The sequence below is a fragment of the Ostrinia furnacalis genome, unplaced genomic scaffold, assembly GCF_004193835.3.
Source record: "Ostrinia furnacalis isolate ACB-3 unplaced genomic scaffold, ASM419383v2 OfSCF2824, whole genome shotgun sequence".
In the NCBI taxonomy this organism is placed as follows: domain Eukaryota; kingdom Metazoa; phylum Arthropoda; class Insecta; order Lepidoptera; family Crambidae; genus Ostrinia; species Ostrinia furnacalis.
Window position 1 is genome coordinate 68,396 of NW_021133063.1, and position 20,194 is coordinate 88,589.

The window sequence follows — 20,194 nt, forward strand, 5'->3', positions numbered from 1 at the left end:
CGCGGGAAAATAAAACGCTACCGCGTGAAACGGAACGTGCAATTCTATTTTTAATTAGGTACATAGGCTAAGGCAACAAACAGTAAAGGACAAAGTTCAAAGTTAAATTGGCGACGAAAGTTTTTTAACTGTTGCAATGTCGCTCTTATTTTAGCCAAATCAAGGACTCAAGTCCTGCATGCGTGCTTTAAAGGTGCGTTTTTCACCAGTACCTCTAGTAGGAAAAACTTTCGAGTTCGTTTCGTTGCGTATTCAAAGTGTCATCGAAAAATTTTGTATGAAAAATTAAACAGCGCCCCCTATATTATAGCCGCCCTAGGGGGCGCTGTTTAATTTTTCATACAAAATTTTTCGATGACACTTTGAATACGCAACGAAACGAACTCGAAAGTTTTTCCTACTAGAGGTACAGAAAGATGCCCAAGCGCAAGTGACAAAGGTTTCTCACGATTTCAGCAACCACTTGTCTAAGTTTTTTACACATTATTTATATATTATATTAATAGTTAAATCAAGAAGAAGAACCTGAATGCCTGGGAAGAGCCTGGATGTGGGCAACGCAGGACCGTGCATTGTGGAAAACCTTGGAGGAGGCCTTTGTCCAGCAGTGGACGTCAATTGGCTGAAACGAACGAATAGTTAAATATTAGCCGTGGAAATGACTTATGTGTAAAATTATCTATATTATTATCTAGATAGAACTACTGCTGCTTGTTTTAGATCAATGGATTTGACTCTCCTAATCTCATTATTATTTTTAGCACGACCATACTAGCTTCGTTAAAAACTAGGTAACATAACATGTTCGTTAAACCCATGATACACAAGTGTGACAGAAAATATCATGTAAAATGTTGTAAATTGGCACTAAAACGGTCCTATTAAGGTGATTAAGTGGATGTTACGCAACTATCGTGCGAAAATCTAAGAATAAACTTCTATTTTAATTTATTGTCATAAACCGATGTGTCATTGAACTGAACTGGTTCCGACTAGTTTACGTAATGTCAACCGTTCAGGGGGCACTTGGTAACGCACTGCTTTTTGCACCGAAATGTGCGAGAGGTCATTGGGGTCATATTGACGTGCGTGCTTCAAAGGTGAACGTGTTTTTCACCAGAAAGATGCCCAAGCGCAGGTCACAAAGGTTTCTCACGATTTCAGCAAACACTTGTCTTAGTTTTTGAAGTGACCGTGTTTTGCAATACATCTACAAATACCTGCCTTGTCATGCATAAATTTTTTTTTAATGAAATCGTCTTTCTTACTTATCAACCCTTTTGCAAATAGAGGTTTAGCTTCTTACAAATATTACGATTTTCATCAATGAAACAGTGTTTGTCAAGCAAATTTTCTAGAACTTGTTAAAAAAACAAGTGTAGAGACCAGAGTCTGACAATTTATGAAACCTGTCGCCTATTTTTGCCTACCGACACAATATGATGGTGGAGAATCATTTCATTTACTATAAGAGTATAAGCTACAGTTAAAAAACTCGTCTGGCCAAGTAATGGTGGAAAAAGAAGAACGAACCAAATTCTAAAAAAAACAAACATGCAACAATAATAATTCACAATCTATTTACAAGTTAAACATTTAACATGCTGGTAAATATGCTTGAGTGAGTTTGAACTGTCGATTTTCTACATCAGTATGTAACTTATACCTACGTGTTTAAAGTGACTAAAGTAATTTTAGTGGTTTTCCAGTAGGTAAATAATGTTCAACAAAGAACAATAAAATTACGTTAATTACATCAACCGAAACAGGAAATTTACAGTATTTGTGCAAGTAGCACTAAAATTACGTAGCTAAATTACTAAAACGTATAAATGTAGAGTTACCTATCTCTTGACCGTACAAAACAATTAAAGTGACGTAGGTACATTAAAATAAATAATTTCAACTAAAACTTCACACATGAACAGCTTTAAACAAGCAAGATAATATTCTTATTCATAATCTAGTTTTAAAAAAAAGTTATCTACTATTTTCAATAAATTTATCTATGAAACAAATATACACTTTAAAATCGGTTATTAATATTCGTCATCACCCAACTAGGTTTATATTATTTGCAACAAAATAATGTAGTTACTAATTTAGCCAGACTATTTATTACCTCACTATTAATATCAAACATGAAGTGTGATGGAAAAATAAAATGGCCGGCTGTCAACGCCTTTTCATTTTCTGAGAAGTGTGGACAATATTAATTAACTTGTCACATGTTGCTATTTTTGTAATAACATATCCGCTTCCTTCTCTGTTCCGGGTTGTATAAGATTGTATATCTGTGTGTATACATATGTAGATATTGTTATATACAAATAGGGATATATTGAGACGCAATTAGAACTCGTTAATTGCAACATTCGATAATAATATTATGCGATTTAACGCAAGAGTGGAGATGGAAAGCAACTTCTTATACAATTTCTGATATTGCATTGTATTGGCAAAACTAAACTAAACTAAGTATTATTTTTTTACATAATTTGATGAAGTTACAAATAATATTCAAATCATAAGCATTTACCCATAATATAGAAAAAAATCACAAGAATAAAAAACTGTTTTTACCTATTATTTTCAATGCAGAGACAAACTAAGCGGTGCTCCCAAACAACTGAGCGCCTCTAGCCTCTACATCTCAGAGGCTTCTTTATGGTTACAAAGTCGCCATTACAGCGTAACCTTGATTACTACCATCATGTGTTACACGGTTCTTCCCAAGAAAGCTGCAAGTTCCCTTTCGGTCTAATCATACAACCGGTACTCTTAATTTCAGTCAGATTCTATTATTAAAACGCATAAAATTTATCTCTAGTGGTCCAAGGTCCGACTCCATGGTTCATCGCCTCTAGCTGACCAGTCCACCTGGTCGCATGGCAAATATACATTTGCACCTGTGCACGCGTTCGCAAACAACTGTAAACTCTACACCAAATACATAGAGCTCTTTATGTGAAAGTGGACAGATACGAGAGTGCCGACAAAGCTGAATTTATTTACTTAATTTTTTTAACTGTAACTCGACTTGATGTTCGCAGTGCAAGTGGTCTTAATTTTTTCTTGCTCCGCCTCCATTCGGGTGGGCTAACTTTTTATGAAGCGCTCGTTAATATCAATTAATTACGCTGAAATAATAAAAGTTATTGCATTTAATGTTGAATGTACAGAATAAACTCATTAACGTTTTTAAGGAACGTTGTAGGTAGATTTTATGAGACATTCGAAAAGTCAATCTTGGTGATGTTATTTCGTTACTTCAGAAGTAGGTTGAAAGAAAGATCTTTTATTATTCTGAAGCCTAATTATAAAATTAAAAACTTAGACGATAAAGATAAATAACTTGAATGCGCCAACTTAACACTAGTGTCTTAGCAAAAAAAAAGACTGAAGCGTGTAGAGTTCTCTACTAAGACTACTAGTAGACAACGGATTGTGTGGAGGTGCCTGTTTATCAACCCCTGAGGGGTGACATTTCATATCCTACATCTGCCCCTACAACATTTATTTTTGCAACAATTTATTGACTATAATTCTCCAAAAATCTTAACTACAAATACACAAAAACTATTTCAAAATCCAATCAACAGTTTAGGTGTTAAAACGTAACAGCCTCACTTTCGCAGTCATAACATTATTATAGATGGATGATTATTAGCAAATATTTGTAGTCATTAGTAATTACGCAGTCCATTTAAGGCTTTCGATGCAAATTAACACTATCCTGTACACGATTTAAAACTTCGCCGTCAACTGACGTTTACGTAAGACTCTAGACTGTTCCGCGCTTTCCTGCAGTGCTGGCAACATGACGGTTTCTTCAATTTCTTATGGCCATAGAGTCTGGTCCAGTCCGTCAGGTTGGTACACAAATAAACTGTATCGGAATGCACTGGCTGGTAATTGCGATAATTGTTGAGAACACCGTGATTGAATAAAAAAATGTAGAGCGCTTTTGTAGATTAAAAAAACGAGTATTCTAATGATTAAGGTATTATGCATGCGCAAAAAAACAAAGAAGACGCGAAATTGTTTTAATTTTGCCAATTTACCTTGACTCAAACTAAATAAATAATCTCGCATCACCGCAAAATCTATTTATTTAAAAAAATATTTATTTATTTATTTATTTATCTTAATTTATTGATAGTCATCTATTTTGCCCCAGATATTCCGATAGCTCGATGGATCATTATCCTCAACGGAAAATGACTATCAAAGAATTTAAATTATACCCGCACTTGTATATTTAAAGCATTCTTGCGTAGTTACTCACGGGCCAAATGATATGCCGAATCGATTCAAGACAAGTTGGCTGCATTGGTCTATTCCAAGCACGAATCTTGGACAATGCAAATCGTATAACTAAATGCATTGGTGGTCGCATGACATGCGTTCGTTTTCTATCTACAATCCAAGGCTGAACATGGTTGCATGTCTTTGCATAAAAAAATAGTGTCTTATTTTTTACTAGCGGCCGCCCGCGACTTCGTACGCGTGGATCCCGTTTTACCCCCCTCATCTATCTTACGCAGTTTAGGTTTTTTCATACAAATGTTTTTTCCCGCTAACTCCCGTTTCCGTGAGAATTTTCCAATATCCTGTTGTAACTAAGCTTTAAATTTACTAAGGTACCTGCATGCCAAATTTCAAGCGTCTATCTTACGTGGCTTAGATTTTTTCATACAAATGTTTTTTCCCGCTAACTCCCGTTCCCGTAAGAATTTTGCAATATCCTGTTATAACTAAGCTTTAAGTTTACTAAGGTACCTGCATGCCAAATTTCAAGCGTCTAACTTAAGCGGTTTAGATTTTTCATACAAAAGGATTTTCCCTCTTGTTACCGTTTCCGTGGGAATTTCGGGAATTCCTTGTTGTAACTAAGTTCTAAGTTTACTAAGGTACCTACATGCCAAATTTCAAGCGTCTAACTTAAGCGGTTTAGATTTTACATACAAAAGGATTTTCCCGCTAATTCCCGTTCCCGTGGGAATTCCTAAGTATCCTATAACCTGCCCAGGAGTATGAAGAATAATTGTACCAAGTTTCGTTAAAATCCGTCGAGTAGTTTTTGTTTCTATAAGGAACATACAGACAGACAGACAGACAGACAGACAGACAGACAGACAGACAGACAGACAGAAATTTTACTGATTGCATTTTTGGCATCAGTATCGATCACTAATCACCCCCTGATAGTTATTTTGAAAATATATTTCATGTACAGAATTGACCTCTCTACAGATTTATTATAAGTATAGATGAAAGACTTACAAAGACACAAATCCACCGAAGTCGTGTGCAGAACTAAAATCGTGCTCAACAGAAAGATAGTGTCCATAAAAAGTATTAAAATTAAAACGAAGAACCGAACAATTAATGACAAATGCCAGATGCCACAGATGCTATTCCATTTCGCGTCCAAAAAAGTTTCAGAAACTGAAGTTCATTCTCTACTGTTGTAGGTACACACCAAAGAACTCTACTTTTAGCAGCGCCAAGCAGTCTGTAATGTAAATTACTTAAACAATTAGTTATTGATATTTTAATAGGATGAACCTCCCAAAAATAACATCACATTACCCTCGTTTTGGTAATTGTTACACCTGCACTAATGTTAGTCTTAAAATTTAACAACATGTAGGTACTTCTGAACTGCCGTGCTAGCGATATCAGCAGTAACCAAAATTTTGCTGTTAAAAAAACTCCTGTTAGCTCATCTGAAATAGAGCTCATTATAGTTTTGCCAAAAAACTGGAGTTACTTTGAAAATTATAAATAACTTGAAAAAATCGAATTGCCTAAGGCGGGAATTGAACCCACGACCTTCCGCTTGCCGGGCGACTGCTCTTCCAACTGAGCTACTTAGACACTGGATGAACTCTTAACGCTAAAAATTTAATAACTGGAGTTACTGCTGATATTGCTAGCACGGCAGTGTAGGTATCCGTATCCAAAGCTATAAAAAGATCTTCAAATACTGAAAACTACAATATTTTACATGAAAAAACTTTTGTCTAAACTTTAGTATTCTAAGTTAATCTCGATAAATACGTACTGGATTGAGTCAGTGCACAAATTGACAGCTAGTACTGGGCGCAAGGACCGCGCCCTCATTTTTAGCTCTTACGTTTTTGCTTATTACCATGATACCTGCCTCGTAGTTGCACCTGCACAGTTATTAGGGCTACCGAGATAAAATTATTTTACAAGAATGATAATGAAGTAACAACAATTTAAATTGTTATGTGGGATAATTGTCACCTGCATTTGACTCTACAAAACCTTTTCCGTCGCACCAAGTGCTGTGGCAATTGGAAATTTATACTAATATTATAAATGCGAAAGTAACTCTGTCAGACAGACGTCTGTCTTGCTCTCACACTTAAATCACTGAACCGATTTTGATGAAATTTGGCATAGAGATAGTTTGAGTCCCGGGAAAAGGACATAGTTTTTACCCCGGTTTTTGAAACAAGGACGCGCGCGATAAAGTTTTTCTGTGACAGACAAAATTACACGCGGGCGAAGCCGCAGGCGGAAGGTTAGTAAGAAAATAAACAGTATACCTAAACTCAATCCCCATGTTAGAAGACCTGATTGTGCATTAGCGCGTTCACACACCGATAATTTCAGTGATAAATCAAAATCCACACGGCATCTGCAGGTTATCACATAATGTTATTTAGCATAACATTTCCATTCCCGTATAAATGCAACTTTATTACCACAAAATGCATAATCATGGCCATAACTGAGGTGTCGTCAACCCTAGCCGGTTGACACGCGTGTGCGTGCCGCGTAGGCGCGCGCGCAGGTTGCCTCTGTGTGCGTGAGCAGGCAGACTGCGAGGCGCTGGTTACCAACGCGACTGCAGCCCGGTTATATCCAGCTACCGACATATCAGTTGTTCTGCGAAGTATTTAGTATGCTTGCTTTAATATTAACAACGCTTTAAGGCTAGTGCGTTTAAAAAATATTGTATTTTAGGATGGTGAAGATCAGACCCAATGAACTCTAAGAATCTTAAAAGCGAAGATAATCACATCAGAGTGACATTTGTGGAGACTTGATGAAGGTCACGGCATTTACATGAAGCTCTGCAAAAAACTAGAGCGTAAAAAGGCTTCAACAAAAGAAAGCCATTTTCATTTTCAAATCGGACTTCTCTGACTGATTTACTCGTCTCTCTCTACACATGTTAATCAACATGAAAATAAAGTAGCAAAAATAGACGCGTGCGATCAATTGGCATCGGTCGTCGAGTCGGCGATTAGACATCAAAGGCACAAATAAAATACTGGAAGCGACTTTAATCGCGCTAAGTATAGACAGCCAGACGATTTTGGAAGGCCTATGACCTCTATCTACGATGCGACAAGGTGATGGGAATGATGACGTCGATTTTAACAAGTTTCCAGTCCGGAAGCGGTTTGTGTTTTGATTTAAAACCACGCTTGAAGTTGCCACATACCTTGACCTTACGTTTGGAACTTAAATTGGCCGAGTAGACACAAAAGCTGTTGATTTTTCTGAATGAAACGTTGCTTTTTGTCCAGCTCTTGAAACTCATCCAAGTTTAAAGGCACAATTGAGTCGTCTCTACAATTGAAATTGTCATTTTCAGCGACGTAGTTCTAGGTTGACCTAGTTGCGTTCGCGCACGTATAATTGCCCCTCATTGGTGGTGGCGTGGCAGCGACCTAGCCGCTAATTGAAGCGATAGTCGCATATTAGTAAGATCTGTGACGTGGTATGACGATTTGCTCGACATTCCGATGGTGTTGTCTGTACACTTCAATTGTGTAGGTCGTCGATGCCAAATAGCTTGGCAATGATCGCGAATCAATGGTCACTCTCACTAGTATCTAGTTACGATTGGCTAGTGGTGATACTGCAATTTGTCAGACAATTTACATCATTAATTCTCCTTAGATCGCGTAAAAGAATAAGAAGGGTTGTTAAAGTAACTTAATTGATGAAAATCCAACCACAGGTATCTAGAAGTGCTGGATTTATAAAAGGATACTTGTCAGATTACTGGGCGACAATCATTCTACATATGTGACTATGTAAGTACCTACATAAAAACTTGCACCTTGTAGAATGTAAGTAGACACACTTCTGATAGGTACCTACGCGACAAACCGAGTTACTTTTGTCTGTATGGTTCATTTAAATTTAATTTGATCTAACACAAGCTTGATACCTTTTGAAGGTTGGATTATAATATAGGTACTTAATATAGAAAACAAAATATGGAATTGTCTCTAGCGGTTCCGTTAAAAAGCATAGGTACACATAGATGTACAAATTAACCGTTCAGCTATCAACTTTTTCCCAACCGTTTGAAAGTAATTTGATCTAGTTCTGACGCAGAAATCCTTGTGCACAACATACATACAAAAATGATGTCGCTACTGACGTCAAGCGTGACCAGCTAGATATGTATCTGCGCTCGCGCAGCGCCCAGCCTGTAGTGAAGAGAGAAGCACCAAGACTTTGGTTTAATATCCGCTAGTCGCTTTCTAACTTAAATCCTGAACCACAGGATGTGAAATGTAAACAGTATTACAATTTAATATGATCTTAAGCTTGTATATAAAGTTATTAAAGTTTTCCCATTAGCATTTATGTGATTTCCCATATGTAACTTTTATCGGAAATGTACCCAAGTTTTTGCGATAATATTAGGTACGTGCTCCGAATTTTCGTTATATCCGTTTCCACAGAGACTTCAAGCCACCTATGTCGAAGTTAAGCTCGCTTCAAGCTTATGATTTGATACTTAGATTAGGTATAGCGATCATGTAGAGCCGACACAAGTGAACTTTATCGAACTTAGGTCTGTTCCAAGCCCACTATTTGATACTTACGAGTAAAATAGTTGTAAAGCGACCACATAGAGCCAGCAAAAGTTAACTGGCTGATTACCCACACGCTGTGCGCCGTGCTGTGTCATTGGCATATTATTATAATAAGCCGATTGCTCGTGGCGCGTTCACTTTTATTAGTAACCACTTGTCGTTAAAGAGTGTTGACTCGCCGCCATTCCAAAGGTTGTGCCGACGTGTTTGTCCGAGGAAAAGCTCGACCAACAAAACTTTCCACAGGTTTTGCATTTTCTTGAAGGTTAAAAATCATTTGAAAAATGGATAAGTAACCTATCCGGATATTGATATACTTTTTGTCATTTCCGACAAGTTTGATATCCTGCGCAGATAATGCCAAGGACTCTGTTACTCACTGATGGTCGTTGGCAAGAAAACACTCTTAAGTCTATGATTGAATTTCAAAACTTGTTACTTATTTTGTCGAATGTTGGCTCGATGTATTTAAAGACTAAAAAGTTACCCTTATTTTGACGGATATTGAGGGCTCGAGAACAACTCTACTATTATTAAATATGCCACCACTTTTTGTGCCCCACTTGGAAACCGAACCTATGACCTCCCAGGTCAAGTGTAATAAACGACGGAGGCGTTGATCTCATAACATAATGACGATCATCCAAACATCCGAGAGAAACTAGGAAGCGTGAGATTGGAGTGCGCGGAGGTCGACGCGAAGGCTGCGCGCGCGCCGATCGAGCGATAGCCGCCACCGGAACGCGGGCCTATTGTGCGCCTTGTGGCATCCACTTCTAGCTAAATCTACTTTGTACTTTAGTTCGCGCAAATACAAACTGTCAATTTTGCAAATATCAGATGCGAAAAATTTTACACTTAATCAGGGAGTGGGCTAGCTTTTATCTACTTTATACTATAGTCGCGAAAATAAAAACTGGCAATTTTGCAAATCTAAGTGTGCGAAAAATTTTATCCAAATAAGGCAGTGGAAATAAAGTGCCACCTTACCTTATCCTAAGATCCAAAACCAATGAAAAATTTTTCTTCTTCTAATAAGCCTTTGAAAGGATCAAACAGAGATTAAACTTACTCAGTTTTCTTTAGGTACATAGGTACTTCATTTTGTGTTTTTTTTAAGATAAATTCGGGTACAAATCAGTAGTACACAGACAGTATGATCTTACTCTCTTTATTATAAAAGTGAGACAGTAAGCAACTTCAGTAGGTAAGTCGCCCACCAAATTTGCTCTACAAAAGTAAACTTAGTAGTCAATTCGACATTAAATTAGTACGTTTGACCCAACTTACTGTCAATTTACCGTACCTTTTACTGAAAAGGACTTGTACAATTCTAACATGTAAATTAACGTTTGCAGGTTCTCACGACGAATACAAATACGTTTTACAGTTACCGACCATTTTGCAACAGGAAATCACCATAAATTTAGTGTAGACAGAGACTAAATCAACGCTTTTGCTTTTTAATAGGATTTTAGTCGTGTACAGGATATAAAATTGCCACATAAGGTAATAAACCCCGGATAATCATTATTATTCGGATTTCATTTAAGAGCAATATTTATTTACCTACGAAATTTTTCTAAGTTAAATAACACTAATTTTTAAGAGAGCAATAAAAAAAACAAGCGAAAGAAGAAAACTACTGCTTTATCAAAAACGTTGCTGTGAAAGAAAGATACTTACTATGTAAACATTCGGTTAACTAATAGTGTTTTATTTAGAAGTTAGTTAGTATTTTAAGAAGCTAAATATGAATAAGAAACCCTAAGCTACCTGCAAGATCATAAGGTGATGTAATAAACTGCGCCACGTTTGAAGTAATCCCAGCTATTATGGAATGACTGAGATTATTCTTAGAGCCTAGAATAATCCCTACGCATCACTTAACAACTACATCCACAAAAAAGTGTTATTACTGGAACCAGTATCGGCGGCGAGCACAAAGCTAGGAGTCTTCCAGAGACTTGGCCCACTTTATGCTTGGGCCACGGGCCAAGTCTCTGATTTGAATTTTTAAATAGTTTTTCTTCCAGTGACTCTGGCCCACCTCTAAGATTCTAGAGTAGATTTCTGTTGATTTGGTGTTTAATTTATTAATAAAACATTGAAGGTGGGCCCAGTCACTGGAAGGAAAACTATTTAAAATAAAAATTCACACTAGCGACTTGGCCCGTGGACCAAGCTAGAAGTGGGCCAAGTCACTGGAAGACTCAAAGCTTGTAGAAACTTGCAATCAGGCTTCATAGCTCATGCTGTATCTCTACATCACGTATCCTTAGCCCAATCGAACGATGTCGCAACGATTACGCAGCGCGAACGCAGCGGCCGCGGGAAGCCGCCAGGTGCTTAACGACAAAACGACGTTGCTTGACCGGATTAAGGGCGGCTCCACACTGGCTGATTGAAAAATGGCGCCCGGTACGAGAGGCAAGCGGCTGAACAAGTATTTTTTGCTGTTATCGAGTCTTCGGCTTTGACTCTCACTCTCACTTCAGTTTATAAAACTCACAACCTTATTTCAAAATTTCGACAAGCATCTTTTCAAGTCCAAGTACTGTCGAAAATAAAAGTTCTATTTACATTGATTAGGTTGATCCTTGAACCTTCAACCGAAGGGTGCAGAAACTTTTGATGGTAGAGCTAGCCAACCTAGATGAAACCTCATTTGCAATGCGTGCAAGACGCAATGTTACTCCGTTTCACCGCCAGTCTGCGCCTGCCCTTATCCCTCCATGAGTGTAAAGTGAGTGGACGACGATTAACTTAAGTGGAGGGCCGTAAAGTGTAAATATAGTGCGCCTATGACTCGACCACCTCCACTTTTAGGTTAGCCCGCAATTACGCGTATTAAAATGTAATCTGGTCTTACTAACTTAACTGCTCTTAAACGCAGCGGTAGATAAATGAAAGGGATAAACAATGACAAGCTTCCCGATGAAAAACCACTCTTTGAACGAGTCCCAGACTCATCAGTTGTCTTTTAATGAAGTTATTACGCTCCCCTTTCGCAATGCTGGAAACATTCGACGTCTCCAAGAAAGCGCGTTCCAGTAAAGTTGACTTCATCAATTAAACATAAGACTTCACGCATACTAAGGTTATAAGTACGCTAGTAGGTACTTATATGCATGTTGTTACAAGCGTGTTAAAAATAGAGCATCACGAATCGCGAAGCTATTACATCTGCAAAATTTAACTGCTGTCAATTTATATTTCTGTAATCTTTGTCCAAAAGCAGTTATCTAAACGAGAACATGGCCGTAGGACAATACTCCATTAATTACCTCTGATTTAGGATCTTCCTTGCCAGGTCAAGTTGCCAGTAGATACTAACGCCCGTATTCACAAACATTACTATGAGGTCTTACAGTGCGCGTGGACGCACAGGGTGAAACACGAACCAATCAGAGAGCTCTATTCACCGCCGTGCGTTCGATTTGCTGCTTCACTTAAGCAAGCATCGTTTGTGAATACGGGCGAAAATGACCTGACGATAAGTCCAAACAGTCAATCGATGTCACTAAATCTGGCAATAACCACAATAATTTTCTGGATTTTAAGGACATAAAATGCTAAAAGAAGCAGATGTCAACGTTTAACGAGTGAACGCACTACGTGCGTGTCTTGCAGTTTGTGCACTCGCGCGCAAGGCACATACTTAAGTAGTTAGTATGCGCTGGCGCACTAGACTGAACGGCAGCCACCCAGCTTGAAACAACGCGGGCTCGTTTTCCAGACCTCGATGGATCAGGTTCAATGTTTTTTTTTTCTTTCTTTCAATGATGTTAGTTGTGGAGATTCAGTTCCGATTTGCATGATGTATGATGAAATATAGCTTCCACGTCAATTAAAACATAAATGTAATTTTAGCCGAATAATAGCCATGTTATTTGCACCTGAACATGTTTAGACCCCAAAGAAACAAAGTTCCAGAAATTCCAGAATTCAATCTTCAAATCACATGGAATCAGTTACTTTTAGTCGCTTTTCAGTCCGACTATCAAATCTCTTTGAGGAGATCACAAAAGTTTCTCGCGGGCTACATCGACTAAGTACGTCGTAAACAACACTGTGAACCACTTCCCCGATAGGACACCGATAATGAAGCCGACAAGCCTCATACAAACAACCCGACATCGAATTATCAGTAACATTTCGACAAACCATTTGCGTCGAGCCGCACATTCATAAACATGCCGATTTTATTAAGTCTACAAAAACTGAGAAGGCTTATAGACCCATGACCAGTTTGTTAGACCTCCCTTTCTCCAGTTCTGGATAGTTTGTGCCACGATTGGGGGGTCTGCTGTGGATGGTCGAGTGCATCAGACTAAATGGCACCGATCGGCGGTGCATTGATATTGCCCGCACACTGGCAGCTGGCCTCGAAACCTGGCATGATTAAATAAAATTAAAAGTTAATGCTTAGTTCATCCCATTTATCCGACGCATTAGTGCCACAAGATTTTGATGCAATCAATACAAAACGCTTGTTTTATAAACAACACATCATGATGTGTTATTTTTCTACACCCCAAAACAAATTGAACCATGTCTCCAAAGCTTTAATTCGTAAACCTATGTACCTACAAGCAATAAAACCACTTGTAGCCTTGAAAAGTTGAATTTAAGTTAGATTACATTTACTTATGTAGGTAAAAGGTAATAACCCACCGACCTAAATGACACCTAAATACTTGTTAACCAACTCTACCGCTCTACGATAAGTTTTCCTGTACGTTTTTTATGGTTTCAATTGGTTGAAATACTTAATAATTGCCGGTTTACATTTTTATATTTTAACAAGATATTTTTTGAATGACAGCTGAATGTTCCGACCCACTGTGCGGTGGACAATTCTCGAACATAACTTGCTAAGTGAAACGTAAACGGGGATCGTTAAATGTAATATTTCATTTACTCGTAGTTAAGTTGGAAATTGACAAAGTTATACGGTTTCAACAAACCAGTCGTCGGGCTTTTATATGCGAACGCCGTAAAATAACTAGATTATTGTATATTGCAATTGCATCAAACTTATGGACCGGTTTTCATTTATTGAGTACTGAATGGTAGGAACGGTTGATACTTGATAGTGGCCTACATTTCAAGTGTTCCTGCAACCTTTATGTACCTATGTGAATTGTTCGAGAAGTCAATTATCTCATGCTGTGCAATGCATGATGATTTCCTCATGCCTCCTGACATTCAGTTGGTCCAAGCCATTGCGTTTTATTTTATTATGATCTTCTATTTTTGAACGACATTCATCGATCTTTTTTTTATAAAGCCGCTTTTAAGCAACAAAAATCCTTACAAGGATATCCTGCTGCATAACCAATAACCATCGCATTTATCAAATTAATATCTAAGTAGTTAATGATTTAAATTCAAGTTTTTTATCTTTATTTTTCTTGAGTTTCTGACGACAATAATACTTGACTGTATTCTGGTAAAACATCGGGCCATCAGACCCCAACACCCATGGACAGTGCTGGTTTAAGACTACTTGATGCCCTAAGCAATCTACAAGTGCACACTCCACTGTGCATCCACAATCCACTGTGTGCACGAAGCTAGTATCGATCTTTTGAAAAAAAAAATACTTACGACTTTAACGGGTCTTCGCGGATAATATTTTTATGTGCCAGCTAACATTTTTGGTGCCCTTGTGGTGTGTTGCCCTAAGCAGTTGCATAATTTGCTTATGGGCTAATCCGGCACTGCCCTTGGACTGTCATTTTGTAGCTTATGCAATATTTGAGCCAGACTTTTCCTTGTTTTCAGATGCATCTAAGCTCAGTGCAAGTGGTGTGCGCGGCTCTGGTGACGCTGGCTCTGGGAGCGGCGGCCGCGCCACAGGCGGCTACGCCCCACCACGTAGCCCGCCGCTCCTTCTTCAACCTCCAATGCAAAGGAGTCTACGACGCGGCCATCTTTGCCCGCCTGGACAGGATCTGCGACGACTGCTACAACCTCTTTAGGGAACCGCAGCTTTATACTCTGTGCAGGTGTGTGTTTTAAAAAGTTGTAACGTCAAACTTTGGCGCGCTTTGTGCCACAGATAATTAATGTTGTTGTTTTTTTTTGTTTCAAATCAACCAGCCAGTAAGAATTATGAATTAATAACAAAAGATTGACAGGCAATAAGTTTTGCCTATTTATTTTATTTATTACAAAACAACAATATTAGGATACTTTACATACCTTTTACCAAAATAATGACACAATTGCTTGTTGGGGCAGGCAAGACTGTTTCACGACAGATTACTTCAAGGGATGCGTCGAGGTGCTCCAAGAGAACGACCAGCTCGAGCTCTTCAAGACCTATATAAAACAGTTACACGGGGCCGATCCAGGGATTTAGGTACCAAAGAGGATTTTTAAGCACCTACTGTATCTAATGCAAGCTATGCATCCTTCTCTATGGGATATCTAAAGCTTCCTTACTAAAACTTGTCTTTGGTCTGCTCTTCAAAGACAATCTGGACTTCTTTTTCTTCTTTTGGGGTGAATGACAGCACGCAGCACTTGGCCAGCAATTTTTGACTAACACTCTAGCAATGCACCGTCAACAAACTAGATAAAAAAAAATTGTTTCCATCCAGATTTAGTATTTGGAGCTTTTTCTTTTTATTTATTTTGTAGAAGGTCGAATTTTTCTTCTTTCTACTTTCAGCATGCGACGTAGAAATACAATTTTGGCTTTTATTAACACCTGCAGCTCTTAGAACGTGAATTTGCTCAAATACCTGAACGATATTTTCTTGTATTTTATATTTACTTAAATGCCAGTAGATTCCTTAGAATGAGACATCATGTTTCATATTGTCATTGCATTATTTACCCTATCTATAAGATAATTTACAGTAAAATCAACATAATGTAATATCATAAGTAGGTACGTTCAGTATTACCGTTACAATACAACTGGGGCATATTTCTTCATCTTTCTTCCTTAACTTTTTTATCTTTGCAAATCTTTAATTTCTTATCACACCTATGTGTGTGATCTCTATTATGAAACGTGACTCAAGTATGAATTAACACTCAACTGTTCCTAGACTCAAGCCTCCGATTAGTTTAATTTATCAAATGTCAAATAATCACAGACATTTGTTCAGAGTTGAGTTTGGATTCAGTTGAGATTCGTTTCAGAATACGGGCCTAAGTATTTCTTTATTTTTAAGATGCACGATAATAATTTACTTGTAGTTACTAACAGCGTAGTTCTTATTGAATTTAACTAACATTTAAAAATAATAGCATGATTTATTTTATGATACCTACAGTATTTTGAAATCCAGTATAGAATTAGACACAGAGCACAATTCAAATCTGAGGTGGAATTGTGTAAAGCAATCGTAATCATTTCACAGTTCATAACGTACGATTATTCTGCCAAACGCTTTGTTTAACTGACTTTATCGTACGTTATGAACTGTCAAATGATTACGATTGCTTTAAACAATTCCACGTCTGCTTTCCTATAAGAATAGGCCTGATAAAATTATAACAGGGAATTCCACCTAACTGTCCCTGCTGTGTCTAATTCTATTGTTATAAAACAGTAAATGATAAACTAGCAACAATAAATATTTGAACACGTGCTGCGTAATATGACTTCTTAAGTAAATTATGAGATTTCACATGATTTTATTTATCTGTTCACATAGTTACAAAGTATACAATAACAAGATAATTGTATTATAAAGACAGCACGTTACTTTGCTCTATTTGTTTCGAACTCTACGACAGCCGACTTTTGACTGATCCATAGACAAAGATCTAATTTCAAAATTTAACCTTTACAGGGAAAAATGCTTCACAACGCCCTACTTCAAGGGCTGCATGGAGTCTTTGTACCTCTACGACGAGGAGGAACAGATAGATCAAATGATCGACTACGTCGGGAAACGCTAACGCCACCAGCCGCCCACCACTTCGCGCCAACTTTTGACGGGCCGCCATCTTGGCCCGCCACCACAGACAACGTACAAACTAAGGCCGAACTCCACCGCTTTGCCATCAAAAGCATACAAAAGTCAAGTTCCTCCAATTGACGTTTGCTTGCTATCCTCAACGTATTCTAGTCTATAACGCGACATATTATTATGTTTGCAACTAATTGTAATGTTATCATAATTTAGATAATGTGTATTAAGGACATCTATAGTGTTAATGTTATTAAGTGTTAATGCTTGATAGCTGTGGGAGTGTAAAGTACATTGATTGTTTATATTAGATCACCTCCTAGGTTAGTTTCCCCATCAGAGGCAGAGGTCGCCGGTCGCCTTTCGTTCAAACTGTCTCGCTATCTCCGACTGAGATTGAAATATTTAATTTAATGGTAACGCATTCCAATCACAGTATTTAAAACGCTTTTTTATTGAAATTATCTGACAACATTTCGTTTGTATTATCGAGTATTATGTATAAATATCTAAATAAGGTTAAAATAATGGTATTCTTATAATCACACAAGTGGCTTATACATTTATTCATTTTCCGACTGTTTAGTTTATATCATACATACGCCTATGTTAGAGTAATATTATAGTTTAATTTGGACTTTTTAATTCATTTTACATTGTTTTATGAAACACGACCGTCTTGCACTAAATTCTACAGAATTTTGTCATAACATCACATTTTCGCAGTATTAAAACTAATAGATAGTTCTACTTAATTCAAACTACTTATTTTTAAGAAAATAAAATTATGTAAGTTAAATCAAAATATTATTCATCAGTTGTGTATTCAAAATGAGAGATTGAGAATAATAATTTGTTTGTGTACAGTACAAATAGTAAGAAATGGCAGCATACATTTGAAGGTCAACAAATACTACTTAAATCTCGCAAAGAAACCGAAGTAATTATTCAGAAAGAAGTATTCACGTTTGATAATTTTAGTAATAGCTTATAGTTTTATTCAGCTTATTCATTGTACAATCGACTTTTTAATAAATACTTATTTCAAACCCGTGCAAGCGGTCGTGAGCTATTTTTCGCTTTAACCAGGATTCAGTTGTATAGTGCGAGTTTTAATTAATTAGTTTTAAGTATTTAATAGAGATTTATTTTTATATACTTCCGACCTATTTATTATTTGTTACTACGAACGTTTTATTTATTTTTAGCAGTTTCTATTGAGCATCGATCGAGGGTACCAGTGGATATAGTCTAAGATATTTTTTAACTACTCACTGATTTCTGATTTATGTACATATAAGTTGCGGTTTATACTTATAACATTGTTTAGTTCAACTGAATGTCTTCTCTGTTTGAATCTCATCTGTTTTAGTGATATTAGCGTTTCTTTTAACACTTTTTGATATTACTTTCCTCTTTCGAAACATTGTAACAAACATCCTAATACAACACTTACAAGTCTGTTAAATAACACGTATTTTATAGAAAAATGGTGCCAATAAAGTCCCGAGACACTAGGTTAAAATTAGGTAATTAATAAAAGATGTTTATCGAAAAATATTTATACTAAGAACATTTCGAAAAATATTGTAAAAAAATCAATTAGCAAAATTATTAATCAATTTGTATAAATTTTATAAAAACAGCTAAGAAACGCTACGGGTTCCGTAAAATATATTTCATTTTGAAAGTCTATTGTATTTTTATTTTTTCCACAACACGATCATACTATATTCTGGTCCGTGAGCACGTACAATTTTGACCAATGACCCCAAGCTTCCCATCCTTATCGCTCGCGCGTAATTATGTTGCTATCGCGCTCGCACACTCACTGCGGGTGCCAGTCGCACAGTCGCAACAGCAATATAATTACGCGCGAGCGATAAGGATGGGTAGCTAGGGGTCATTGGACAAAATTCTACGTGCTCACGGACCGGGCTTTAGCAACTTTCGTACTTTAGTGCAACGATTCTAGAACGTCAATGACACAGCATTGATAGTAGCGCCATCTGTCAATGTCATATCCGGGACACTTCAGTGTTGTTCAACTCTACCTTAGGGGACTTACACCCTTATTCACAAACGATGCTTGCTTAAGTGAAGCAGCAACGCTAAGCGAAGTCGACCGGCGTTAAATAGAGCTCTGTGATTGATTATGTGTCACTCCGCCACTCTAGTATTGTCTATGAATAGGTTTTTGGGACCCTGTGCGTACACGCGCACTGTGAGACCTCATAGTAATGTTTGTGAATACGGGCGTTAGAATACAAATAGGATTTACAAATACGAATTTACATTATAATATAAAACAAAGAATATTGATTGCTTAATGTATATTTCAGAGCACAGTATGACAGTGATGATACATACAATGGCGAAGATGTTGTGCGTGCAACAAATTCAACATACTTTTAGAGGTCATTCGCACATAAATAATTACGATTTGGTAAAATAACAAAATAAACACGCATTTAATTTTAATTTCACAGTACAACTACCCATTATAATTTAATCATAAAGGTACAAGTAATTTATTTTAGGGCTTTGCCATTTAGTGGAATCAATTCGTAAAGCATTGTATTCACTTGAGCATGCTCTGGCGAATGAGAACCAAGCCTGAACCTAAGGCCTCAGCCTCGAATTTAGCGGGGCGGGCAACGCAGACCCGTTCTCCAAACAAGCGGGCAGCTCGCGCGGCACTTTAGCGGCGAAGTGTTGTGTTCGGCTTCGGGGTTGTGTTGTCGAGATATTTGTTTTTATTCGCAAACGAAATGTCTGAACAACGGCGACAATTTTATTTCGATTCAAATTTATTCCTAACGCCTGATTTATTATGGGCAAAAGGAGTGCGCTGCCCGCTCGTTGCCCGCTGCCGCCCCGCTGCCGCGCCGCTGTTTTCGAGAACTGGTCTATTTGATTTTACGCATAAGATCCTGCCGCTCCCGCGCCGCTACCGCCGCCGCCCGCTGCCCGCTAAATTCGAGGCTGATGCCTAAGTGTCAGGCGTCTCGACTCGAGTGGCTCGGCCAAATAAGCCGCTCATTCGCCTGAGCATGCTCAAGTGGATACACGGCTTTACGTCTTGCCCTACATCTAAATTGAGCATAAAGATAAATTTTATATATTAAAAATAAATGCATAGGTCTCTTATCACCTTCATAAATGCATTAATTCTTTCGGAATCATAGAAAAATATCTTTCGCTATAAACATTAAAACAACAAAATTTAAAAAAACTCAATCCTTTTAAAGATCATAGAGTTTTGTGGAATCTTTGGAAGATTTTACGCAATTATTATGGTAATTGTTCTGTGAAACAAACAACCATAAAAATAAAAATAATAATACAATTTTGCATTCTTTGCATAAATCAATTTGT

The 20,194-nt window shown here is 37.4% G+C and overlaps 1 protein-coding gene across 6 annotated transcripts in view; it reads left to right on the forward strand.

Annotated features, from left to right (window-relative positions):
- Positions 1-18,392, forward strand: part of ITP (ion transport peptide) — a 70,539-nt gene extending 52,147 nt beyond the window's left edge. For 5 of the 6 annotated variants that reach the window (XM_028309732.1, XM_028309730.1, XM_028309728.1 and 2 more), the window contains exons 2-4: positions 14,670-14,893; positions 15,129-15,249; positions 16,697-18,392. In XM_028309732.1, coding sequence (XP_028165533.1) covers positions 14,670-14,893; positions 15,129-15,249 — 345 coding nt within the window. In that variant the 3' untranslated portion in view covers positions 16,697-18,392. The remainder of the gene's footprint in view (positions 1-14,669; positions 14,894-15,128; positions 15,250-16,696) is intronic. The other variant, XM_028309733.1, reaches the window with a different exon arrangement.
- Positions 18,393-20,194: the final 1,802 nt, after the last annotated feature.